Source organism: Halichoerus grypus, chromosome 5 (assembly GCF_964656455.1).
Source record: "Halichoerus grypus chromosome 5, mHalGry1.hap1.1, whole genome shotgun sequence".
Classification (NCBI taxonomy): domain Eukaryota; kingdom Metazoa; phylum Chordata; class Mammalia; order Carnivora; family Phocidae; genus Halichoerus; species Halichoerus grypus.
The window spans coordinates 163,898,300-163,921,397 of NC_135716.1; the positions used below are offsets into that span (position 1 = coordinate 163,898,300).

General features: G+C 51.5%; 1 protein-coding gene across 1 annotated transcript; it reads left to right on the forward strand.

Annotated features, from left to right (window-relative positions):
* Window positions 1–4,943: 4,943 nt before the first annotated feature.
* PEF1 (penta-EF-hand domain containing 1) lies at window positions 4,944–22,487 on the forward strand. The gene is made up of 5 exons (XM_036098611.2): window positions 4,944–5,062; window positions 14,293–14,608; window positions 18,968–19,123; window positions 19,613–19,756; window positions 21,458–22,487. The coding sequence occupies exons 1-5, from the start codon at window positions 5,039–5,041 to the stop codon at window positions 21,685–21,687; spliced, it is 870 nt and encodes a 289-aa protein (XP_035954504.1). The 5' UTR covers window positions 4,944–5,038; the 3' UTR covers window positions 21,688–22,487.
* The last annotated feature ends 611 nt before the right edge of the window (window positions 22,488–23,098 follow it).

The window sequence follows — 23,098 nt, forward strand, 5'->3', positions numbered from 1 at the left end:
TTTTCCTGCACATCTTAGCCTAGACCTTCAGAAACAGGTTGCATCAGTGCAAAAGGGTCATGGGCAAGCCATGATCAGATCTAAGCTTGGTGGGGGGGGGGGGGGTCTTCAAAGTCCACTGGGAATTTGGTGATCTATCTTCTGTCTCCTTCTCTATATATAAAAAGGTCAGGAAGAAAAGTGGGGGGGGAAGACAGCAAGTTGAATATTATGGAAACATTCCACCTCAAGCCTCTTCCTTCTGTCCTTTTCACATCTCTTGTCCTGATGGGCTGGCTGCCCTGTGAGAAAGCAACAGGGCACATCCAGAGGGACTTCTAAAGAAAGGCTTTTTACTGGTCCCAGCTTTCTGGAAGGTTTATTCAAGTTGGATAAACTTCAAAGAGATCACAGAGCAAGCTCAGAAATGCACCCAGAGTCTAGATGCTTATCCAAACTGCCTGAAGCCTTCCAACTGGCTGCCATCTCTCCAGAGCCGACATTTCCAGCACAGTTCTGAAAATTTCCTTCTCCAGTTGGGCCCTGGATACCAGGAGACCAGCCTACTCATGGCTTTTCAGAACCTTTGCCCTATTTTCTTCCTGCCAGGAGCAGAGGTGTGCTAGTGGCCAAGGGAATGACATCAGGCAGACTCCCAAGCATGCCCGAGTATCTCATGTGACGCTTTTAGATCAACAGGGCGTCGATTCTTATTTTGTCCCTCATCAGCCATTCTCAGTTAACTCTGGTTCTAACATGCAACATTAAAAAGCAAACGCATCATCTTTGCATTGAAATAGCAGCCAGTTTTGGACAGTGGATGAGGACAGATGTTGAAGCATTCCTACTGGAAGGCCAACTCCCACTTTGGGCCCCAGTCTGCGAAGTGCTGACGATTGGCATCATGATAAGGAGCACATTGGCGTGAGTAGAGAGGGAAGCAAGGACCAGCTGTTGGATCAAGCGGGTTGGCTTTGAAGGCCAGAGGGGACTATCACTATGGGGAAACATCAAACTCCTACCCTTCGAGGGCCACCAGGGAATCGATCCTTACACAGTAAATGACGCTTTCTTCACTTTTCTTCCTGAGTCATGTTCATGCAGCTCTTAGGGGAGTCTACAACAGGCTGGTTTAAACTTTCATGATTTGAGTGCTTGTCTCCCTGGAGTTTGGAACGGCTGTATTTTCTTGGACCATGAAGAACCAGATGGAAAGCTGAATTTTATAGTGTCTTCTGTTACTGTGGTCAGCAAAAAAATCCACGGATTTTGCTCATAAGTTCAGGAGCTGGGTAAGCTGAAGAGAAAGGAAGGAGGGGCGCAAGCTTCAGGCAGTTTTCTCACATTCCTGCCATATTATTCTTTGGTCTTCATTTCTTAGTATATTCCAGGCTGTAAAGGCAGCATACAGATCATTCAGATCGGCAAAATCTAACCTGATGAGTCCGTTTTCCTCTCACTACTTTGTGCCAGGAACTGTAATAGGCTCTGGGGAGTCAGAGGCAAACAAGACGGATCTGGCCCCCGCCCCCATGGTGTCTACAGTGAGAGCAGGGAGTTAAACAAGCAAATACAATAAAGTGGGATGGTGGGGCAGTACCAGGCACCAGGGGAGTGCAGGGCTGAGGGACCTAACCTTGTCTAGACACAGATCGATGGAGGCGGAGGGACCACCACATGCCAAGGTCCAGAGGTGGTTAAGAGCAGCATGCTGAGTGACAGGGGCACAGTGCAGGGGTCAGTGTCGTTTGTGGCTGGAATGCAGAGTGTGAGCAGGGCAGGCAGTGGGAGGCAAGGGTTTTCTGCAAGGGGGTGTTGGTCGGGTTTGCCTGCTCACTGACAGCAAAGTGAAAAAAAGTGGATTGGAGGATCCTTAATTTGAGAAACGCTCTGCTCTATAAGAGGAAGAAAAGGCTGCTGCAGATTTATTCTGCAGAGAAAAATCCCAAATCTGATGCTTTCTGGAATTTAAATCCTCCCATTTGTCATAAGAGTTTCCCCTGGGGGTGCCTGGGTGGCTCAGTCATTGAGCATCTGCCTTCAGCTCGGGTCATGATCCCAGGGTCCTGGGATCAAGCCCCGCATCGGGCTCCCTGCTCCATGGGAAGCCTGCTTCTCCTATTCCCCCTGCTTGTGTTCCTTCTCTCACTGTGTTTCTCACTGTGTCTCTCTCTGTCAAATAAATGGATAAAATCTTAAAAAAAAAAAAAAAAAAAGAGTTTCCCCTGTCACCAGAATTCAACAAAATCTAGCCGCTTTCTTCACATGTGGCTTGTTAACCCCTTATAAGACTAGATCTTCTGGTGTGGTCCTGAATAATTTATGGGAATAGAATATATCAATGTACTCTCTGTATGATCCCATGATGGAAGGGGAGTGTGGCCAAAATGCCACGTCTGCTGTTCTCATTTTTCTGTTGGTTCTGTGGAAAGCTGCAAATCAACCTCTCATCCACAGCATCCAACTGCAATTTAAACTTCAGAACTGGATCTAGTTGGAATCAAAGAGAATTAATTCCACAATAATTAGGTGGCTGTTGGTATTCCTTCTCAGTAAGCAATACTGGAGCTTGGAGCTGATCCAGAATGCCTGGGAGGAATGATGTGTCCCTAGGGGAGGTGATATTTTCCAGTGGATGGACCTTCCATTACCAAGCTCTGCCTCACCTCTAATGGGTCAACCACAGGCCTTCCATGAACTCAGGAAAAGTGCTCTGTGCTCTAAAAAGGGCTGGAATCCAAGTTTTCCCCTTTGGCTAAAGCTGAAACAATAACAGGAACTTTCCCACCCACCTCCGTCTGCCTCAGGTAGTTGAGGTTTTGGAAATGAGTTGACTGTTTTTCAGTCTTTGGAATTCCTGATCTCCCTGTTATCCAGCTTGCTCCAAAATAAACACACCTGGGCCTGCCCCAGGTCCTCAGAGGCATAGCCCTGGACGTTGGCTTTGGCTAGTTTCAGTACCTGAGAGATGATGCTCCCAAAGTGCACAGATATCCAACAGAACGTTCTCCTAGGAGCCCTTTGCTGGGCAGAGGGGGTTAGGGGGGTGAGATTTTCATAGAAATTTAATCCTCAGCACTTAGAACAGAGCCTGATAAGGGGTGGGAACTCAATAGGCTTAATATATTTGTGGAATAAAATGTGCATCACATGACCCCAGTTTGTAGTCCGGGGGTCACCTATTTTCTCCCCCACCAGATACCCCTGGACCTTCAGCCCAGACTATAAGACTTCTTCCTCTCTGAGATTTTGCAGTGCAATTCTACCTACTTTTTTTTTTGGACTGGGTAGGGGGTTACAAAGGTAAAGACAAGACTACTTAGTAGTTAAACTACTGAGTAGTTAAAAGGTGTGGACCTGGGTTCAAATCCTGACCTCTCCATTTATCTTTTTGCTAGTAGGGAAGTCACTTAGCCTCTGTCAGCCTCAGCTCCTCATTATAAATGAGTAGTAATATCTATCTCAAAGCACGGTGATGGAAATGAAACAACACATTGTACTTAGTACAACATCAGCCACCTAGTAAGAATTCAATACAGGACGACGACGACAATGATGACAACGATGATGATATCTAATAACATTTATTAAATTCATGCCAGATACTATTCTAGGCACTGGGGATATAGGAGTGAATAAGAAGAGGACAATGCTACAATATACATTAAACTTTAAAGAGGACAATTCAAGTACTGACAAGTACTGTGATAAAATGAAACATTGTAACATGATAGACGTCTAGAATGTGGGGGGGCAATGCTACTTTAGATGTGGTGTCAAGGAATGCCCCCCTCCCCTAGATGATATTTGAATCGAAACAGTGATTTTGGAAAGTGCCTGGCCAGAGGGTTAGATAGATGGTCTGGAATGGATAACACCTTGTAACACTACTCATTTATTGCTGTGTGTGTGTGTGTGTGTGTGTGTGTGTTTAAATACAGTGCCAGGCACTGTACTATGTACAGGGGACACGACAAGCAAAATCACATACAATCTGGGGCACCTGGGGGGCTCAGTCGTTAAGCATCTACCTTCAGCTCAGGTCATGATCCCAGGGTCCTGGGATCGAGCCCCGAAAAGGGCTCCCTGCTCGGCGGGAGGCCTGCTTCTCCCTCTCCCACTCCCCCTGCTTGTGTTCCCTCTCTCACTGTGTCTCTCTCTGTCAAATAAATAAAACAAAACAAAAAACAACACATACAATCTATGCCCACACGGAAGAACTTAACAAATTAGTCAAATAAGCATGCAAACAAGTGCAGAGCCTGAACCACCAAGAGCAAGTAAGTACATGACTATATGTGGTCACTCAGTCACCAGAATTGGACTCACTTTGGGGCCTAGTCAAGACTTCCCTGCTGAGAACTGGGCATCCATTGACACCAGTTCTAGGCCACCTCTGCCCCCAACCTACTGTGAACTAGGGCAAGTCACTACCTCTCTGGACCACAGTATCCCGTTTTATGAAAGAAGAGACCCCAGATGATTTTAATTTTCCTCCCACTCTGAGGACTTGGCATTTTCCTCTCCAAAGACCACAAATCTCTCTCTAAAGCTAGTAACTGATGTCATGACATTAGAGCGAGGTACTTCCGCCGTTGCCTCCATCCCGTCCAGGAGGCCTAATTCTGTTCTGGTTGTCACGGCAACCGCCTGGGCCCTCCTCCCGCGGGCGGAAACTTACAGTGACGACTGCAACTACCCACTATCAGGCGTCCCATTTGCCAGGTTAAAACATGGCCACCGCTACAACAACCGACCCAAGCTTCTCACTAAATACCCGGGCCTGAGCATCCCTGGGGCCTACGCTAGGGCAGGAAAGGGAGGAACAGCCCCGCCAGTAAGCGAACGGGATTTCCGGAAACGTTCACCCAAGCCTGAGCACCTAGGGCCTCTCCCTGAAGCACCTGACCACCGCCCTGAACGTCACTTCCGTCGACCCATGCGCCCAGGATTGACAGCAGAGAACATCCAATCAGAAGCGGCCACACCCCAGGCCCAGGCGGGGCAGGCTTAGGACCGGGAAGCCCCGCCCCTCGCCAACGTGTGACGTCGAGTCGCCATGGCCAGCTACCCGTACGGGCAGGTGAGTGCTTTTGGCGGGGGCGCGCGATTCCAAGTAGGGGCCTCGCCGAGTCCAGGCCCGGGCTCCGCTTTACTTTCTCCTGGCATTCTCCGCGCCGTTCCCACGCTGAGGTTGGCTTCAGCGAGGTCTCGCGCGGCAGAGAAGGCGAAAGGGCTGGTCGGTCGCGCCTGTCTCACGTCACGCAGGACTACAGGTCTGGGAGGTCGCGTCGCGCCCCCTCTGACGTCGCGCCCGGGAGGATTTGGGGACCTTGGACCCCACGTAATCAGGCTGGGCTGTGCTGGGGCCCCACACCTTCTCAGGACTCCCGCGGGGGCTCCCGGCGGGCTCACCAACGCCAACAGAGCATTTAGAGCACTGGCTTCGTCGGCATCGTTCGGGGCGTGTGATAAAAATACACCCCTGATATACTGCGTGCGAATCATCAGGAGAATCTGTGGTTTCCGCAGGTGCCTCGAATGACCTTATTTACTTAGTCTAACACCTCCATTTCACGCATAGGAAAAGTGAAACCCAGAGAAGACACAGAACTTAACCTGCAGTCTCCTGGCAGGCAGCAGAACCCGGAAGCTGTCAGCAGATGCCTCTTCCCCACTCCCCTGCCCATTTTGATCCAGCCAAGAACACCACAGCAAGGTGATTCTGTGGCCAGAATCCTTTGTTGGATGACAGATAGGTAGACTGGTTAAGTTCAGCTTGGAGGCAGAAGAAGGTTCACACCTTGGCTCCATCACTTAAATAGTTATGAGCCATTAAGCCTTTGGAGCCTCTTTCCCTCTCTGTAAAATTGGGCCCAATAATAGGGTCTACTTCAGAGAGCTGTCATGAGTAGTAATGAAGTCATGCTTGTAAAGCATTTGGTACTTCTAAAAGTGTTACAGTATTTTAGTATTTGGATCTTTCTCTAGACTCCAAGATCATGCTAATTTAGGAGATAAAACCCATGCAGGGAAGGTAGGAAAACAGAATTACATGGGATATTAGAAAGCACTCAACTGAGTATAGTCACATGCCAAAAGAATGGTGAGGAAGTGCAGCTCTGTATGGCTTTTGTACACAGTATTTGGACCTTTTTAATCTCAGTGATGAAGGCCCCGTAAGCATGCTAGTAGAGATTATTATCCCCAGTTTATAGCTGAGGAAGGACCCCAAAGAGGTGAAATGGCTTGCCCAAGGTCACATATAGCAAGTGAGGGAGGGAGGCCAGGGCTGGAATGTAGAACTCCTTTCGTTGCATACTTAGCAGAGGTAGGAAAAAAAGCTAGCATGGGCTGAGGTTAGGAGGAAGTATAACCTAGCAGGGCTTCTGAAGCTCCATTCCGTTTGTTGGGTCTTATGAAATGTTAATAGGTATTGCTAATAGAGGAGGATTCTGTGGTTAAATAAGTTTGGGAAACACTCTGTGAAATACAGCTGAATAAGTTTGTTCAACGTGAAGCATCTCAGAATTCTTAATTTGTTAATATGCTTTGTAAATTTGCCAGAGAGGGATAGAATATGCAGTATTTCTTAAACTTTTTTAACCATGGGAACTCCCTCCCATCCCCAACCCCCTTTTTCTAAAATTTCTGGTCATTTTTTGGTAACACTAGTATTCTTGAGGAACCCAGTTTGGGAAAACATTGCCATGGTGCATTGTTTCTCAGTGGATGGTCTGTATCAGAGTCACCTAGGAGCTTGTTTAAAAAGCACACTTTTGGGGGCGCCGGTGGCACAGTCCGTTGAGCATCTGACTTGGTTTTGGCTCAGGTCATGATCTCAGGGTTGTGAGATCGAGCCCTGTGTTGGGCTCTGGGCTCTGCCCAGAGTCTGCTTAGGATTCTCTCTCCCTCTCCCTCTGTGCCTGCTTGTTGCACTCTCTCCTTCTCTCTCTCAAATAAATAAATAAATCTTAAAAAAAAAAAAAGTGCACACTTTTGGGTTCCATCTCAGACCTATTCTGTGCCCAGGAAGGGCCCAGGAATCTACATTTTAATAAGCTTCTGGAGGTATTTTGTGTGCATCTTAGAGGCAGTGACATAGAAATTAAGAGCCTGCACTTCCAGGTTGGATACAATTGTGCTAGAATCCTAATTCTAGCACTTAATAGTTACATACCCTTGGACAAACCATCTATGGGCTCTGAGCCTCAGTTTCCTCACCTTTAAAAAGGAATACTTCATAGGGCTGAAATGAAGACAAACTGCTCAAACTTGCAGTGAGCTTGGCACATTGTTGATACCAAGTGTGTGCCCATGCCTGGTGGAGTCTCTTTTTTTTTTTTTTTTTAAGATTTTATTTATTTATTTGACAGAGAGCGAGAGGGAACACAAGCAGGGGGAGTGGGAGAGGGAGAAGCAGGCTCCCCGCTGAGCAGGGAGCCCGATGCGGGGCTCGATCCCAGGACCCTGGGATCATGACCTGAGCCAAAGGCAGACGCCTAACGACTGAGCCACCCAGGCGTCCCTGGTGGAGGTTCTTGCTGCTGTTGATTGCTGTTACGCCACATGGCCTGGGCTTCTGCTCAGAGTGAAATACTGAAAAGGAGCACGGAGAGAAATGCATCCAGAATAGAAGAAATACTTTTATCCCTGCCATCATGCCCTGTCCGCCTGTGCAGCTCTTGTCCAGGGTATTCTAAGAAAATACCTGGTTGTTTCAAAGCATACAAAGGCTAGTGCCGCCTCCCCTCTACCCAGAACGTAGCCCTGCAGGATTCCAACCAATTGTTAGGAGTCAAAACTCTTAATTTTCCACTGCCGCCAGCCCCAGGGTCCTCAAGCATGGTCTGGGTGTTGGAGTAGTGAAACCCAAGTGCCCTTGGGTCCTGGGCGGGGGAGCCAGTTTGATGGGTTTCAGTGATTGCGAGCTTGGTCTCTGAGACTGAGAAATTTGGCTGCACATCTCTGCTCTGCCATTTCCCACAGAAATTTCTTGCCAAAGTCCAAGGCTCAGTTTCCCCTTCTTTAAAATGGGGTCATAAGAGCACCTGCCTCAAGAGTTACTGTAAAGATTAAAGGAGCTAATCCATGTAAAGTGCTTGGTGTGTTGTTTGGCATATAGTAAATACTCCCAAGGAAAGAGTGATACAAATAGATAAATTGTGGAATCAGTGTGATAAATGCTAAATGGGAGTGAGTGTAAGGTACTAGGACAGCACAGGAGGGATGCCAAACTAAGTGTGTGGGGGAAGAAGGCTTCTTGAAGGAGGTGACATTGAAGCCAAAAGCTGAATCACCAGTAGGCATTAGCTGAGTGAAGAAAGAGGGAATAGCACGCACAAAGGTCAGCTGACAAGAGCCCAGTATTTTGGAGGAATTTCAGGAGATCAATACCGAGTGAAGAAGGGGAAAGGGCTGAGAAATGAGACCAGAAAGGTAAGCAAGGGCCAGATCCTCAAGGACTTTGTATACCTTTCGGGGGAGTGTGGATTTCATCCTGACTAATGAGGGAGCTGTAGAAGAGTCTTGTCTCATTTGTGCTTTGGACTTGGTACCGTGGGGCACTGTGAGAATGGACCAGTGCAGGAGACATTGGAGGCAGGGAGACCGGTCTCAAAGCTGATGAAGTATCCTTAATTAGAGAGAATGGGGGCCTGGTGAAAGTGGATTTGAGAAACATTTGGGAGGTAGAATTGAGAAAACTTGGTGCCTAACTGGGGTGATGGAGGGGAGGAAAGAGGAAGTGCCCAGGAGGGCACTAAGTCTTCAGATTTGGGGGACTGGGTGGGAGGTACCATCCACTGAGATGGGGACACAGAGGGAGGAATAGATTTGAAGGGAAGGTCCAGGAGGTTGTTGGATACGTGGGTCAGCCAGCAGCTCAGGAGAGATGAAGCTGGACAGAAGGATTTTGGAGTGTCAGCACACAGATGGTAATTGAAGTCTTGGGACATTTCTTGGCCCGCTGTTTTATTGGCTGCAGGTTTCTTGCCTTTAAATATTTTAGGAGGCTCTGCTGATGAATGCCCAAACCACTCCTGTCTTCTTGATTGTTTAACCCCTTAGAATGTGCGTTAGCCTCCTCCAGCCGACACTTGAGGGACAGCTTCAGAGCACAGGCCTCTTTGCAAGGCAGCCTACTTCCTTCCCCATCAGGACTCCACGTGGACCAACCTTTGATATCTCTGAACTTCACGGGGGTCTTGAGGGTAGAAGAATGAACCCTTGAACCAAAAGAAGATATTGAGCTTCCTGAGTGGGTTATTTAGGAGGAGGTGAGCTGCCCATCACTTGCAGGAATGCAAACAGATTCAAGATGGTGCTGCAGAGATTCCATCCTCTCCTGAGAGGTCGGACTGGAGGCTCTTTGGGATCTCTTACAGTACTGTGCCTCTCAGATTGGGTCTAGGTGCAGAGGTGAAAAAAGAGTAAGATTCTTCTGAGTCTCCCTGATTTCTGGGCTTGAAGCCTCTGAAAGATCACCTAATCCAGCCCTTCCCCCTTCAGCCCTGTCCACTGTAGAAATCCATCATGTCTGACAGTTATATTGAGGACAGTCCCTGTTCAGTCACAGTTGAGTGAACACAGCAGAGGGTAGTAGAGTAGAGGCCCTGTTGTGAATCCCAACTCACCTGTTCTAGCCGCGTCATCACAGGCACACTAGTAACTCTGTACCTTAATTTTCTCATCTGTAAGTAACATGGGGGTAACAGCACTTCCCTCACGGGACTGAGGATCAGTGGGAGCCAGCTGAACTGGAAGCACCTAGCAGAGCCTCAGGAAAATGTTAATTGCCCCCTCCCCCACCCCAGTATATCAAATGTAGTTTATGTGCCATCAGTAAAGACCTAGGGAGGGGCACCTGGTTGGCTCAGACAGCGGGGCATGCGGAGCTTACAACTCTTGATCACGGGGTTGAGTTTGAGACCCACGCGGGGTGTGGAGATTACTTAAAAATAAAATCTTGGAGGGGGGGAAGACCTACGGATAGTTTTCTGTGATGCTTCAGAAACTGTGGTTGCTGAACCCTTCCTTCTTTCCTTCCACAATCTTGTGTTGATCAACATGAAATGCTCTTGGAAAAAGTCTCAAAAGGGTTGGCAGCGTGGAGTAGCATAAAAGAACAGGGAGTCAGGGACTCCGGTTTTCATGTCTGGTTCAGACCTTCACTAACAACTCAGTGACCCTGGGAACCATCGTCCCCGGCCCGGGTTCTGCCTCAGTTGGTGGCTGCACTTCGTCTGTACTTGCTGGGTCCCTGAGTCATTCTAAACACTTCCCTTTCCTTCCCCCTCCACCTCCTCCCTAATCGAATTAGTCGTCAAGTCATGTCTAGCCTATCTCTGAAATAGCTTCAGAATCCATCCTGTTCTCTCCATGTCTAAGTCTGCTGTCTGGTTCAAGCCCTGCCTGCCTAGCTCCTGGGCTCCACCCTGCTGCTGATTAATTCTCTAAACAAGGCTCTGATCACATTCCTCCTCTATTGGAAACCCTTCTATGGCGCTCTGTTTCCTCAGGCATAAAGCCCAAACTCTTCAGAGCGGTATTCATCTGTTCAAATATTTATGGAGGCTTGCAGGTGCCAGGCACTGTGCTGGACCCTGGGTACCCTGATGAATGAGGCCCAGTGTCTGGCCTTGGGGCGCGCACTGTTGTGTGGAGGAGACACAGACAGACAGAAAGTACATTAAGGCACCAGTAACTCACCCGCTCACTGAAATGCAGCAGGCAGGGAGCCTGGTCAAAGAAAGTGTAAAGAGCCTGCCTTTCTGAGTTCACCTTGCATCCTTGCCCCCGCCCCTGCTTTCCAGCCATCCCCCCACCTCTCGGTGCTCACTCACAGGCCTGTGCCTGTCTTCTCCCTCCTGTCCAGAATATCCTTTCCTGCTTTCCTTTTGGGGAATGCCTAGGCACCCTTCACGGCCAGCTCCAGTATCACTCCTGCCTCCTCCAGGAAGCTTTCCTTGACCTACTTCGTGCATTGCTTCATTTGTTGTTGTTGTTATTTTTTTTTTAAGATTTTATTTATTTGTCAGAGCACAAGCAGGGGGAGCTGCAGGCAGAGGGAGAAGCAGGCTCCCTGCTGAGCAAGGAGCGCGATGCAGAACTCGATCCCAGGACCCTGGGATCATGACCTGAGCTGAAGGCAGCCGCTTAACCGACTGAGCCACTCAGGCGCCCCTTGCATTGCTTCAGTTGATTGCTCATCCATCATTCAACAAACGGAATAAATTCTTCTCTCTGTGCCTCCTTGATAGCATTTAAGTAGGCTTTTCTGATGGCACCGGTCAAACTGTATCCGAATCACCGATGGGACCCTCAGGGACAGGCCCTGTTTAGTTTTGCGCCCCATGCCTAGTACGGTACACTCTATAAATGCTTGCTGGATGAAGTCATTGCGGGTTGCATACCTCAATTTCTTCATCTGAAAAGCAGCCTCCTAATAGCTTCCCTTTTTCTGTTTGAGGACTGTTGGCAGGATTCTGCTGGTAGCATTTGTGTGTTTGTTAAAGTGCTCTGTGAACTGTGCAGGTGAGGGCTCTCACGCAGGGCAGAGAGGAGAGGGTTTAGTTGCCAAACTGCACCAGATCCAGCAGGCCCCTGGAATGTGGCAGTGGGAGGGTCAGAAGACCTGCCTGGCAGTACGTGCTTTGTTGGTCGGGGGGCATTTCCCGGGGGGGAAGGCCTGGGCCTCGGGTGCCCTAGGCCAGGGTTTATGGCTTTGCCCACCAGGCTGCTTGTGGAGCAGCTACTTCTTGGCTTGGTGTCGGGCCTGTTCTTTGGGTGTGCCCAGACTCTGCAGGGTCCCCACCCCTCTTTCCATCCTGCGCCGGCATCCTGTGCCCTGTTGCTTAAGGAAAGAACACTGTAGCACAGGCAGCAGGAGTTACTGTGCCCGGGTGTGGTGGGAGGTGGTCTGGACCTGGCAGAGGTCCACCTCTGCCTCCAGCTCCGTGGGATTTGAGCAAGTCCCTTTCCCTCTTCTTAGTTTCTCCCCAAGTCCCTTTCCCTCTTCTAAGTTTCCCCATCCGGAAACTGAAGGGGTTAGATGACCACCTCCCGCACATCCCTCCCATCACACTGCTCCAACTCCCTTGGAATCTTTTTCATTCCTTTCTTTTCTTTTCTTTTTTTAAAGATTTTATTTATTTGACACACAGAGAGCACAAGCAGGGGGAGCGACAGGCAGAGGGAGAGGGAGAAGCAGGCTCCCCGCTGAGCGGGACTCGATCCCAGGCCCCTGGGATCATGACCTGAGCCAAAGGCAGACGCTTAACCGACTGAGCCACCCAGGCGCCCCTTTTTCATTCTTTTCATCCCAGCTCAAACACTGCTTTCTCATGGAAACTCCCTCGACTTCACCCTCTTTCCTTTCATGGCTTGTGTGTCCACTTTGGAAACACCCGGTTCCTTTGGCAGTTTTGTTAGATGTTATGGAGGGCGTTTCCGTGCCTCTGCAGTTAGCTGGGAGCTCCTTCAGACCGGTTCTCACCTTTATATACCCCCTCCCCAAGAATTTACCTGGCCCAGGGCTTTGCTGACAATGAGTAATATAACAGTAGCCAAGATTTATAGATCATTTGCTTTATGCCAGGCACTGTTGTAAGAACTTGTTTTCTTATATCAGTGGTTTTCAGACTGTCTTTTGAGTCACCATGTGGCATCTGCAGAGCTCCGTCAGCATCTAACAAAGGAGGGGGCCCTGCATGGTCGGGGCTCTGGAATCCCCACCGGGCTTCAACCAAAGCCACTTTCTTTTATCAGTTTTTAAAATTTTATTTTATCAAAAGAGTCTTTAGCTAAAAGTAAGACTGACAAAATTCTGCTGCATTTATGTCTTGTATTCAGCAGAGCGACCCAGTGAGGGAGAGATTATCATATTTTGCTTGTGAAGGAGCAGGCTCAGAGAGATGAAGCCAGGGGCCCACAGTGAGAACTCAGCTGGTGAGTGCAGAGTTTCGGATTGAGAGTGGCCCGTGACTTCACCGCAGAGAAGTCTTGCTGCCTGCTTTGGAGGCTTCCAGGGCAGCAGAGCTCCCACCATACTGAATGGGGAAGGTGGAAGGACCTGCTTCCTGCCCCCCTCAAGAAGGCCCCCTTCCTTGAGCCGCAGACCTCCTTTAGATGAAGTGTGAGTTCGGCCTCAGCCTTGAGGGCAAGTGTCTCAGAAGCTATCAAACACAATAAAAAGAGCAAGTCCAGGCTCTCCGAGGCTAGGCCACTAATGTGCCTTCTGGGTTTATCTACAGCATGTCTAGATGGCACCGTCCTCGGAGCTGGGCCCAGCTGCTCCCCGTGCCTCTGTGCCCAGCCTGTCCGCAGCTGTGTTGGGGCTCGCTTTGCCGTGTAGGCAGTTGCAGCTGAACACTGAGTTTGGGGATCCCTGGCTAGTGGTGTGGGGACATGGACAAGAGAGGGGACACCCCCTTGTGTGTGCTAAGGGACAGATGGCCTGGGTCCCGGCCCCTCTACACAGTCTATGTGCAATTTTTCCGGATTGGGGTTTCCTCCCGTGTCAAAGCGCTTCACACACCTGGTCTCATTTCATTCACATTCCGACCTGGGCGGTGGGCACTGTTTTATTCCCCTTTAGAACAAAGGATATTGAGGCTTCGAGAGGGGAAGTCATTAGTCCAGTTAGTAAGTGGCAGAACCTGAACTCAAACTGGTCTTTTTGACTCTTACCGATTGTACTCTGGTGCCCGAGGAGCAGGGTCTCCCCTGCCTGTCTCCAGAGTCACGAGTGAGAAGGGGACATGCTTTTGTATCTCGAGCTATTCTTGGCTGAGGAAGACATGCTGCAGATGAGCCCATGCTATGGATATATCGTTCGTGATTGAAGACTGTCAGGTTGTAGGGTGGAGACCGCATTTGCACTGTGAGTCCTCCAGGTAGAGATGGAGAGAGATGGACGTAGCACAAGGTGAGGGGTTGGGATTTTGACTCATTTGCCTCCTCATTCATTCAATAATTATTTACTGAGCATGCATTCAGCACCGGGGGCTAGGGAGCAAGTGGCAAACCAGACATGATCCCAAGCCGTCACAGAGCCCTTGGTGTGATGGAAAGGGGAGCCAGGAGGGCAGGATTCCAGCCCTGACTCCACACGTCATTGGTGGTATGATCTTGGGTAGGTTTTCTCTTCTCTAGAAGCCTCAGGTTGTCCATCTGAGCAATGAGGTCATAATTCCAGCCCTGCCTATAGGATCAGTTGAAAGAGTGGCAGTGGCTGGGCTTTATAACGGTACAGTGCCATACTGGCTGTTTTCTGGCCTTACCATTCTGACTGATAGTTTGCTCTTCTTGCAGGGCTGCCCAGGAGCTGGAGGACAAGCGCCCGGAGCCCCTCCGGGCAGCTACTACCCTGGGCCCCCCCATGGTGGAGGGCAGTATGGCAGTGGGGTACCCCCCGGTGGCGGTTATGGAGGGGGTCCTGCCCCCGGAGGGCCTTATGGACCGCCAGCTGGTGGGGGACCCTATGGACACCCCAGCCCTGGGGGACTCCCCTCTGGAACTCCAGGAGGACAATATGGTGGAGCGGCCCCAGGGGGCCCCTATGGTCAGCCGCCTCCGAATTCCTACGGTGCCCAGCATCCTGGGCCTTATGGACAGGGACCTCCTCCAGGTAAGTAGGGCTCTTGGACTCCAGGCGCCTCTGACTTTGTTCTGCATTCCCCAGGGCCCATCCTTGCCCTTCCCGTGGGTATGCAGGCAGCCTGGTCTCTGGCCCCCAGCATCTTGCCTGTAGCTGCAGCTTGCATCAGCAGAACGCGTCTGCGAGTTAGCTTTGCCATGGTAACAGTAACTCCAGACTCATTCGGGCTTACGACGACGGCATTTATTTCTGTTGCTTACGTGCCAGCAGCTGTGGGTCTGGCTGCCAAGGTTCTGTGCCGTGCGTCTTTTCCTTCCAGATCCAGGTGGAAGGAGCAGCCCTTAATTGGGGTAGGCTGTTCTCGTGGCTAGACAGATCGGGAGGGTTAGCAGGAATGCACAATGCCTCTTAAAAGCTTCTGTGTTGAAGTACTTTACATCTCTTCCACTCACGTTCTATTGGCCAAACCACATCCCCTGGCCAAGCCTGACAACAGTAGGATGGGAGTGGATATTGCTGTCCTGCAGGGGCTCTGCAAGCCACCAGGCAGTAGAGAGGATGTACGGTGCTCTTACAGGGGAGGGAGAGGGTAGGATTAGCAAACAACTAGAGGCAGTGTGCCGCGGGGAGAACCCGTTTCTACGTGAGGGAGACTGGCCACTCTACACAGAAAGGCAAGATAGTGTAGTTGTTGAAAGCCTGGGCTTTTGAGATCAGGCCACCTACTGACCTGACTGAATTACTTCACCTCTTTGCGCCTAAATGTCCACTTCCATAAAATGGGTGAATGCCACTACCCGACAAGATTATTAATAAGTATTTGATGAGAAGGTGCAGGTAAACGCTGGGTACAGTGGGAAGGGCTTAATACGCAATATTCTATGAGAGGACTCATTCTGGGACGTTCTCAGCAAAGAGGTATTCCGCATGAATGTGATAGCGTTTGTGGCAAGGGCCTCACCCCTGAGAGATACTGAGGCAGGTAGGAGAATGATGGGATGCAGGGAGGGTAAAGAGCAGAAATGCTGAAGGTGAGGTATTGGACAAGGTAGGGGAGGAGAGCTTGGAGAATCCTGGCGGGGGGCTTCAGGCTCCCTGCAAATGACCGAGTGACCTCAGACGGGGGCAGGGAAGGTGAGTGCCTAGATCGCTGTTTCCTCCGGGACTCACTCAGTCGGCCTCTTCACAGAATGCTTATTCCCAGGAGACAAAACCAGCAGCACGCAGCCTGGAACCACTCTGGTGCACCTGCAGGGCCTCCTGGGAACGGCCCCGCGGGGAAGCTGCCGCAGCTTAGCACACATTCCCAGGCAGGTGGCCCTGACGGAGAGCTCACACCTTGGGGGTTCCAAACACTGAATCAGCGGCATTTATCTTGTCAGAGCCCCAAGCTCCTGGCTGTTTGCTTTTAGCTCAGCAGCTTCATGGTGGAGTTCCTCAGCCTTCTAAGCTCTTGCCTGTGAGCCCACGTGAGGTCACTGCAGGTAAAGGAGCCCCTCTCTGTGAGGCTTGTCCCTTTAGGGCCAGAGGCCAGAGATCATGTCTCGGGCTGCAGAGAGAGGAGAGACGTGCCTCCGACTCTTAGCTGCTCCCCATCTTCTGCAGCTTCCTTTCACGTGGCCTCCATTCCTCTTCTCCAGTGCAGTTCATGCCTCCCTGGAGCTCAGCTGCAGGGGAGTCACCTGGGAGGCCCCACCTCAGCCCCACTGGATGAATCCAGGATCTAAGGTGCGAGCACCACTGCTCTGCAAGACAGATTAGCCCATCGAAGGTGCTCCACTGCCCTCAGGAAAGATTCTGCAGGTGCTCGAGACCCAACGGGCCTTTCTGGCCTCCACGCCTGCCGTGGGCCCTCGCTGCCATCCACCTGAGTCCTGCTGGAGTTCTCTGAACACCCTCTGCCCCTGCCGCCTGCTTTCCTTCCTCCCTTCGCAACTCTTTTCTCCTCCTTCCAGACAGTCCTTCCTCTGGGAAGATGTGCCCGCACACATTGTCAGGCCCTTTGCCAAAGCTTTATTTTGCTGTGACCTCAGTTACTCATCACACAGCCCTGGGAAGTAGGTCCTTTTTTGGAATGGGGCCATCAGTACTCAGAAAACCCAGTCGTTTGTCCGAAGTCACACAAGCTAGTGAGGATCAGAGCTGCTTGCTTCCAGAGCCTGGGCTCTTTCGTGCAAACCGCCTAGACCATGTGTCCCAGAGACTCTCTCGCCCGGGGCCATGGCCCTCACTCCCTGTGGCCCAGCTGCTGTTTCAGGAAGGGGCTGTGGGACCTGCCTGGGTTTCCCATCCATGGAGGTCAGCCTAGGCCCTCAGTCAAGCAGACCTTTTTCTTCGGGCCTCAGCTTGGGGACTAGGTGGTGGCTTCTGTGCTCCACCAGGGCCCGTGGCTGCCTCTGATGTCTGCCTGGGGGGAGGGAGCCCGTTTGGTGGCCAGTTCACCCAGTTGGCTTTCCAGTACTACGTAAGTCTGGCTTTTTGCTAAGATAGGCCTGTGTGCTTCTCCACTTTAATCTCCCACCCCTTCACTCTGCATGTCTTTCCAAGTGAATGATCTTTTCCTCCACCTTCTGACAGACACCCAAAGCTATTTGAACCACAACAACAGCACCAATAATCAGCAGATAGATAGTACTTAAATTGTACCAGATGCTTCAGGCTTTTCATGTGTTACGTCTTCATAGTAACCTTGTGAAGTAGATGCTCCTGTCCTCACTTTACAGATAAGAAAACTGAAATAGAGAATTTAAATAAACCAAGGCCGCAAATGGGGGAGCTGGGACTAGAACCACGAGGCCAGCTCTGGCATGAATGGAGCACCTTTCCTGTCTGGGTCTGGCCCCGTGCTAGCCCTTGGGGACTCAGAAAGGAGTTAGGCGGGGAGCTTGCCCACAGCTTGCTCTAACTCTAACCTGGAAGGGGGTAGAAGAAAACATGTACAGAGGAGATCAAGGCCATAAGAGAGAAGGAGTGCAAAGGAGAGGGGAAGGAAGCCTGTCCAGAGATGGAAGAATAGGGAAGGCTCTGTGGAAGGAACGGCATTTTATTTGGGTTTTGCAGGAGGACAGGAAATGATGCAGAGAGGTGAGGGAGAAGGGGTCCATGGTAGGGAACAGTGAGTAAGGCCTCTGGTGGGAATAAACAGGAATGGCTAAACGAGTCAAATACTTCATCTGGGCTGGAACAGAGCTGTGAGGGGGACAGAGTGGGAGAGGTAGGCAAGAGTGGACCACGTTGCGGGGGGACCTGGAATGCTGGATTAAGGATGCTGGACAATTTTGTAGGCAGTGGAACCTTGAAAGAGTTTTATTTATTTATTTATTTATTTATTTTTAAAGATTTTATTTATTTTTTTGACAGAGAGAGACACAGCGAGAGAGGGAACACAAGCGGGGGGAGTGGGAGAGGGAGAGAGAGAAGCAGGCTTCCCGCTGAGCAGGGAGCCCGATGTGGGGCTCGATCCCAGGACCCTGGGATCATGACCTGAGCCGAAGGCAGACGCTTAACGACTGAGCTACCCAGGCGCCCCTGAAAGAGTTTTGAGTTGAGGCGGGGGGGGGTGGTGGCGGGGAAAGGGGTTAGAACTGAGCTGGATTTTAGAGATTACTCGGTAGCAAGTGAAGAGTGGCAGAGAGTAGCTGTAAGGATGATTTGGTTAGGCCTTTTGGTTTGTTACAGCAATCCACGTGAGAGGAGTCTGAACCAGGGCAGGTGCATAGGAACGGGGAGGAGGCACAGAACTGGGCAGCTCTCTGGGTGTGGGGGGGTGAGGAGGTGTCAGAGAGGTCTCCAGGGAGGCTGGGGATGGGGTCCTGCGTTGGAGCTGATGGGGAACGAGAAGAGGTGGTTTCGTGGCCATGTTCACTCTGGTGGCTCCCGGTAGAATATGTCTACTGCCGCTGTGACGGAGAAGTCAGACGGGTCAGACCTGGTTCCCACGCCAGAGAGCCCCCTGCTGCTGTGACTCTCAAAATACCTGTTTCTGGGCTGTGTGTGTGAACTGCTCAGCAAACATTTTTGGATTCCCAGGCTGTGGGGAAGAGAGAATCCTTCTTTTCAGAGCATTCGTAGTCAGCTGGAAAGTCCCTGTTCCCTAGAAACTTAAGATCAAAGAGAGCACTGACTGAATGTTGTAGGAAAAGCCCAGATTCACGGAGTAGAAGCCAGCAATAGATACTCGTTGAGTCTACGCTCAGAGACTCTGCTCTGAGTCTTCCATCAGAGTAAGGCTGTTGGCTTGCTGGAAGACGGGGTAGGTGGACTTGTGAGGCTTTGTGGGTAAGGAAAACCTGTCCCCAAGGAGGCACCGAGGCTGGCCCTCCCCAGCATGTCTTTGGACTGGCTTTGAGACCGGCCTCTGACTCCTCTGGTTTGCACCCCTTCCCGCAGGTGGCGTTCCTCCCAATGTGGATCCTGAGGCTTACTCCTGGTTCCAGTCAGTGGATGCCGATCACAGTGGCTACATCTCCATCAAGGAGCTGAAGCAGGCTCTGGTCAACTCCAACTGGTCCTCTTTCAATGACGAGACATGCCTCATGATGATAAGTGAGTTCTAGCCCTTCCCCGTGGGCTGTGGGCTCGAGGTGGGGCAGAGCCACCTGACGCCTGACAGCGGGTGCGCAACCATTCGGAGGAGAGATCTTTCAGCCAGGGAGGATTTCAGGCAGGAAGTTGGGTTCAAGGTGAGATCCTCTAGACTGAGAGCTCTTTCCCCTAGATCTTTTCTCAAGTTGCAGACCCTGCTGAGTCACAGGCTCTGCGGTTTTCCATTCTGCAGAATGGGACTCCCTGCACCGGTAGCAGATGGCACAGAGTGGGGTCAGCTGCCAGGTGTGCAGAGAAAATGCGGTTCTGGAAGGGCCAGGGCTAAGGGTGGCCAGGGGCGGGGGCTGGTCCACACTTGATGAGAGTATGTCTCAGGTGCAGGCATCTGGGCCTCAGGCCTGTGGTTCTGTGGAGTCTCGTACTCCGGCCCGGGTGCTACCCGAGGACCCTTGGCCCTGTCTTGAAGCTTTTCTTCCCTCCCCACCCAAGACATGTTTGACAAGACGAAGTCAGGCCGCATCGACGTCTATGGTTTCTCAGCCCTGTGGAAGTTCATCCAGCAGTGGAAGAACCTCTTCCAGCAGTATGACCGGGACCGCTCCGGCTCCATCAGCTCCACGGAGCTGCAGCAAGGTGAGGGCCGTGGGAGGGGCTCAGTGCACAGGCCCAGCCCCACTTTTCTCTTTATTCCCTATGACGGGGAAGCCGGTGTTCTCTAGCCTCTGACTGCCAAATGCCCATGTGCACTGTAAAATGCTGCTCTCAGCACAGGCCCGCTCTCTGTCCCGTCTGTGATCTGGCTGGGGCACTGAGCCAAGATCCAGGGCAAGGGAACACCTGGTTCCGGGATGAGGGCTGGACACCCTCCTCGGGACGGCACTCCTGGCTGTGCTGGATGAGGTAGACCCAGCCAGCCGGAGCCTCGGGGGTGGGAGCTCGGTAGCCCAGGGCACCCTGAGACCAGGACATGTGGCTTGTGTGGCTCTTTCCTCTCTGGTTTCTAGCATGCTGAATGGAAAGAGCCCTGTACAGGGACTCAGAAAGGTGGTTTCTGTTGCCATCTCTGCTAGAAGGCAGTTTCCTTCCCAACTCTGGGACCCAGACCATGCTAAAAGTGACAGTCGGCTCAAGATGACCTGAGGCCATAGCTCCAGGTCCGGTTCCGATTCTGACTTTAGAAGATGGGTGGTTATTGGGGTGATAAGAATTTGACAGGGAGTTTTGCCACCTGGGAGGGAGAAAGGGCTCCCCAGAGAACCCGGCCTCTTGCCCCGGCCATGGATTTCAGTAAGACTGAGGAGCTCTGTGGTGGGGGTGAGCTCACCGCATCTGCGCCCTGGTTGAAGGGAAAGGACATGACCTGCATGACTGTACTGATCACCTCCTCTTTTGCGCGGTCCTGTCCTGGGTATTGGTAAGGGTGATGCTGTCACAGCAAATGTGTGTTTACTGACTGCTTGCTGTGGGCCAGGCACTGGAATAAGCACTTCTGTGTCACATCACTCTCCGTGCGAGAGCTAGTGTCTCTTCCTCCCCACTCTTACCTGAGGGATCTCTTATTATTGCCCTTTTGCAGATGAGAAAACCAAGGCTGAGTTTAGGCAACTTGCCTAAGGGCCACATAGCAAAAGGGGAACTTTTAACCTGGGCTGGTAGATACGCGGAGAGGAAGAAAGGAAGCCTCCCAGGTGGGGGGACAGGGTAGCACATAGGCGGTGACCTTGGAACCGCCCAGCAATAGCCTTGCCTGGGGAGGTGATGATGATTTTATTATTTTTAACAAGTAACACTGAGGGCTTATTATGTGTCAGGCACTGTGCCAAGTGCTTTACAGGATCCCCTCTCTTAGTCCTTACTAGAACCTACAAGGTAAGTATTATCCCCGTTTTAGAGATGTTAGGACAGAGGCTTAGCAAGGTTAAACAACTTGCCAAGGGGCTCTCTTGACTCCAGAGCAGGCCTTTGTCATGTCTCCCTCTCTGCCACACTGCTTCTGATGTCCACCCTAGGCAGGGGGCTCCTGGGGGCTCAGGCTTCCTTCTGTAAAGCAGATGAGTCACATATGAGCATGGCTAGCCCCGTGACATTCTGGGACCCTATGGGTCTGATTGCACAGAGAGTAATGGAGATTTGGAGAAAGGGATTGGGGCTTCCAGCTAAGGGGATCATCCAGACAGAGCCCCTTTTGGGCTCCCACCATCTTGGGCAGACCCTAGGGACTTCTTCCTCCTTCTGTCCTCTCAAAGTCCCCTGCACCGCTGGGCTCCACAGAGCTGGTTGACGGTGGTGCTCACAGCAGGGTTTTGTGTCTGTTATCTGTGCCCTCGTCCGCAGCTCTGTCCCAGATGGGCTACAACCTGAGCCCCCAGTTCACCCAGCTCCTGGTCTCCCGCTATTGCCCGCGCTCCGCCAATCCCGCCATGCAGCTAGACCGCTTCATCCAGGTGTGCACCCAGCTGCAGGTGCTGACCGAGGCCTTCCGGGAGAAGGACACAGCCGTGCAGGGCAACATCCGACTCAGCTTCGAGGACTTCGTCACCATGACAGCTTCTCGGATGCTCTGAGCCAGCCCCTCTGGAGAGAACGGAGCGTACCAGGGACCTTTCCTGGCTCCTGAGAGTGGGAGAGGCGTGTGGGCCTCTCCTCTTTTCCTGCCCCTCCTAGAAAAAGATTCTCCCTTGCCTGATACAGCGCTGTTTCCGAAGAGGGCCGGGAGTCTCCCCGTCACCAAATTGTGGGGACCTGGGCTGAGGCCACACAGGTAGTGGCCTGACCTGAGAGAGGCCTGGAAGCTGAATGTCCTTAGAGCCCTGAGCATTTGAATGGCCCAGCCTTGCGCCAGGAGCAGGAGATGCCAGTCACTGCAGTGGAGTGAGTAACGTCAGTCAGCTGGGCTCCAGCCTCTGGCTGGCCCTTCTGCGCCCTGACACCAGCCGTGAGTGTTCATCAGCCTCTTGCCATTAGCACCTGAGCCCCCTCACCCATACCGTCTTGTCCGATGAACCCAGTTTCTCCAAAGCGGAAGCTAAGCAAGCATGAGAGAGGTTTGTCCGCGGGACCAAGGGGCTTGGGTTCCACCAGCCCCATGCCCCAAACCTGCGCGCGTTGACTTCTCGCTGCCTGGGTGCCGTCCCTGCTCAGGGAGCTCGGACAGGCTGCTCTCTGGGCATCCTTGGCTAGGCTCCCCCTCTGCAGCTTGGACCCCTCCCTTGCCTGCCATTCTCTGCTTGGCTTTAATCCCCAGGGGACAGTTGCCACCTCCCACTGCCAATGCTCTTTTTTTATTTGTGTGTGTGTTTTTTTTTTCTTACGGGGCCAAAAGTTCAGTGAAACTGTAAGCTTCAATAAAAGGACAAAACTCTGAGTCCCCTGTGTCCCATCCCACCTTCCTAGCTGCTGGTTCATCTGCGCGATTCACGCGTGTGCGTCCTTTCAGCCACTCATTCCTTCTTCGTTCAACGAACAGTTAAGTGCATACTGTACGCCACACTGTGCAGGAAGAAGCGTGTCAGGGGGACATGGCCCGCATGGGGCTGGTCCCATTTATCAGGGTGGCGCTGACGTGTAGGAGCTGAGCAGGTTCGTGTGTTTTATGACCGTTTTAGGACTGGCGCTCTGGGCTACAGGCACCCACCAGACTTCATAGCGTGGCCTTTTTATTATCTCAAGCCCTAGTTTTATCTTCCAAACTGCATTTATTAAGTCATAACTTTCCCCCCATTTTTATTAAGCACAGACATCTGTCCTTGCTAGCTGGATCTTGAGATCAGCGTGATAACCAGTCAACACCAAATGTCTACAGTGATCTGACAGAATTTCAATCAAAAGCCAAGACACCAGACATTCTGGTTTTGGCGGGGGGCGCTTATCATGGGCAATCGTGTGATAATCCTTTTGCTCTTGGGGATGAAGATAAGAAAGCTCTGGTCCCTGCAGGGGGTGGTTGGAAGCAGCTCAGTGAGGCCCTGCAGGTAT

Bases quoted from the DNA above. Each gene is read 5' to 3' on its own strand.
- PEF1 (XM_036098611.2), top strand. From the start codon at position 5,039: ATGGCCAGCTACCCGTACGGGCAG. The intron at 14,609-18,967 runs GTAAGTAGGGCT...CCCTTCCCGCAG, and splicing joins TGGACAGGGACCTCCTCCAG to GTGGCGTTCCTCCCAATGTG. The intron at 19,757-21,457 runs GTGAGGGCCGTG...CCTCGTCCGCAG, and splicing joins CTCCACGGAGCTGCAGCAAG to CTCTGTCCCAGATGGGCTAC.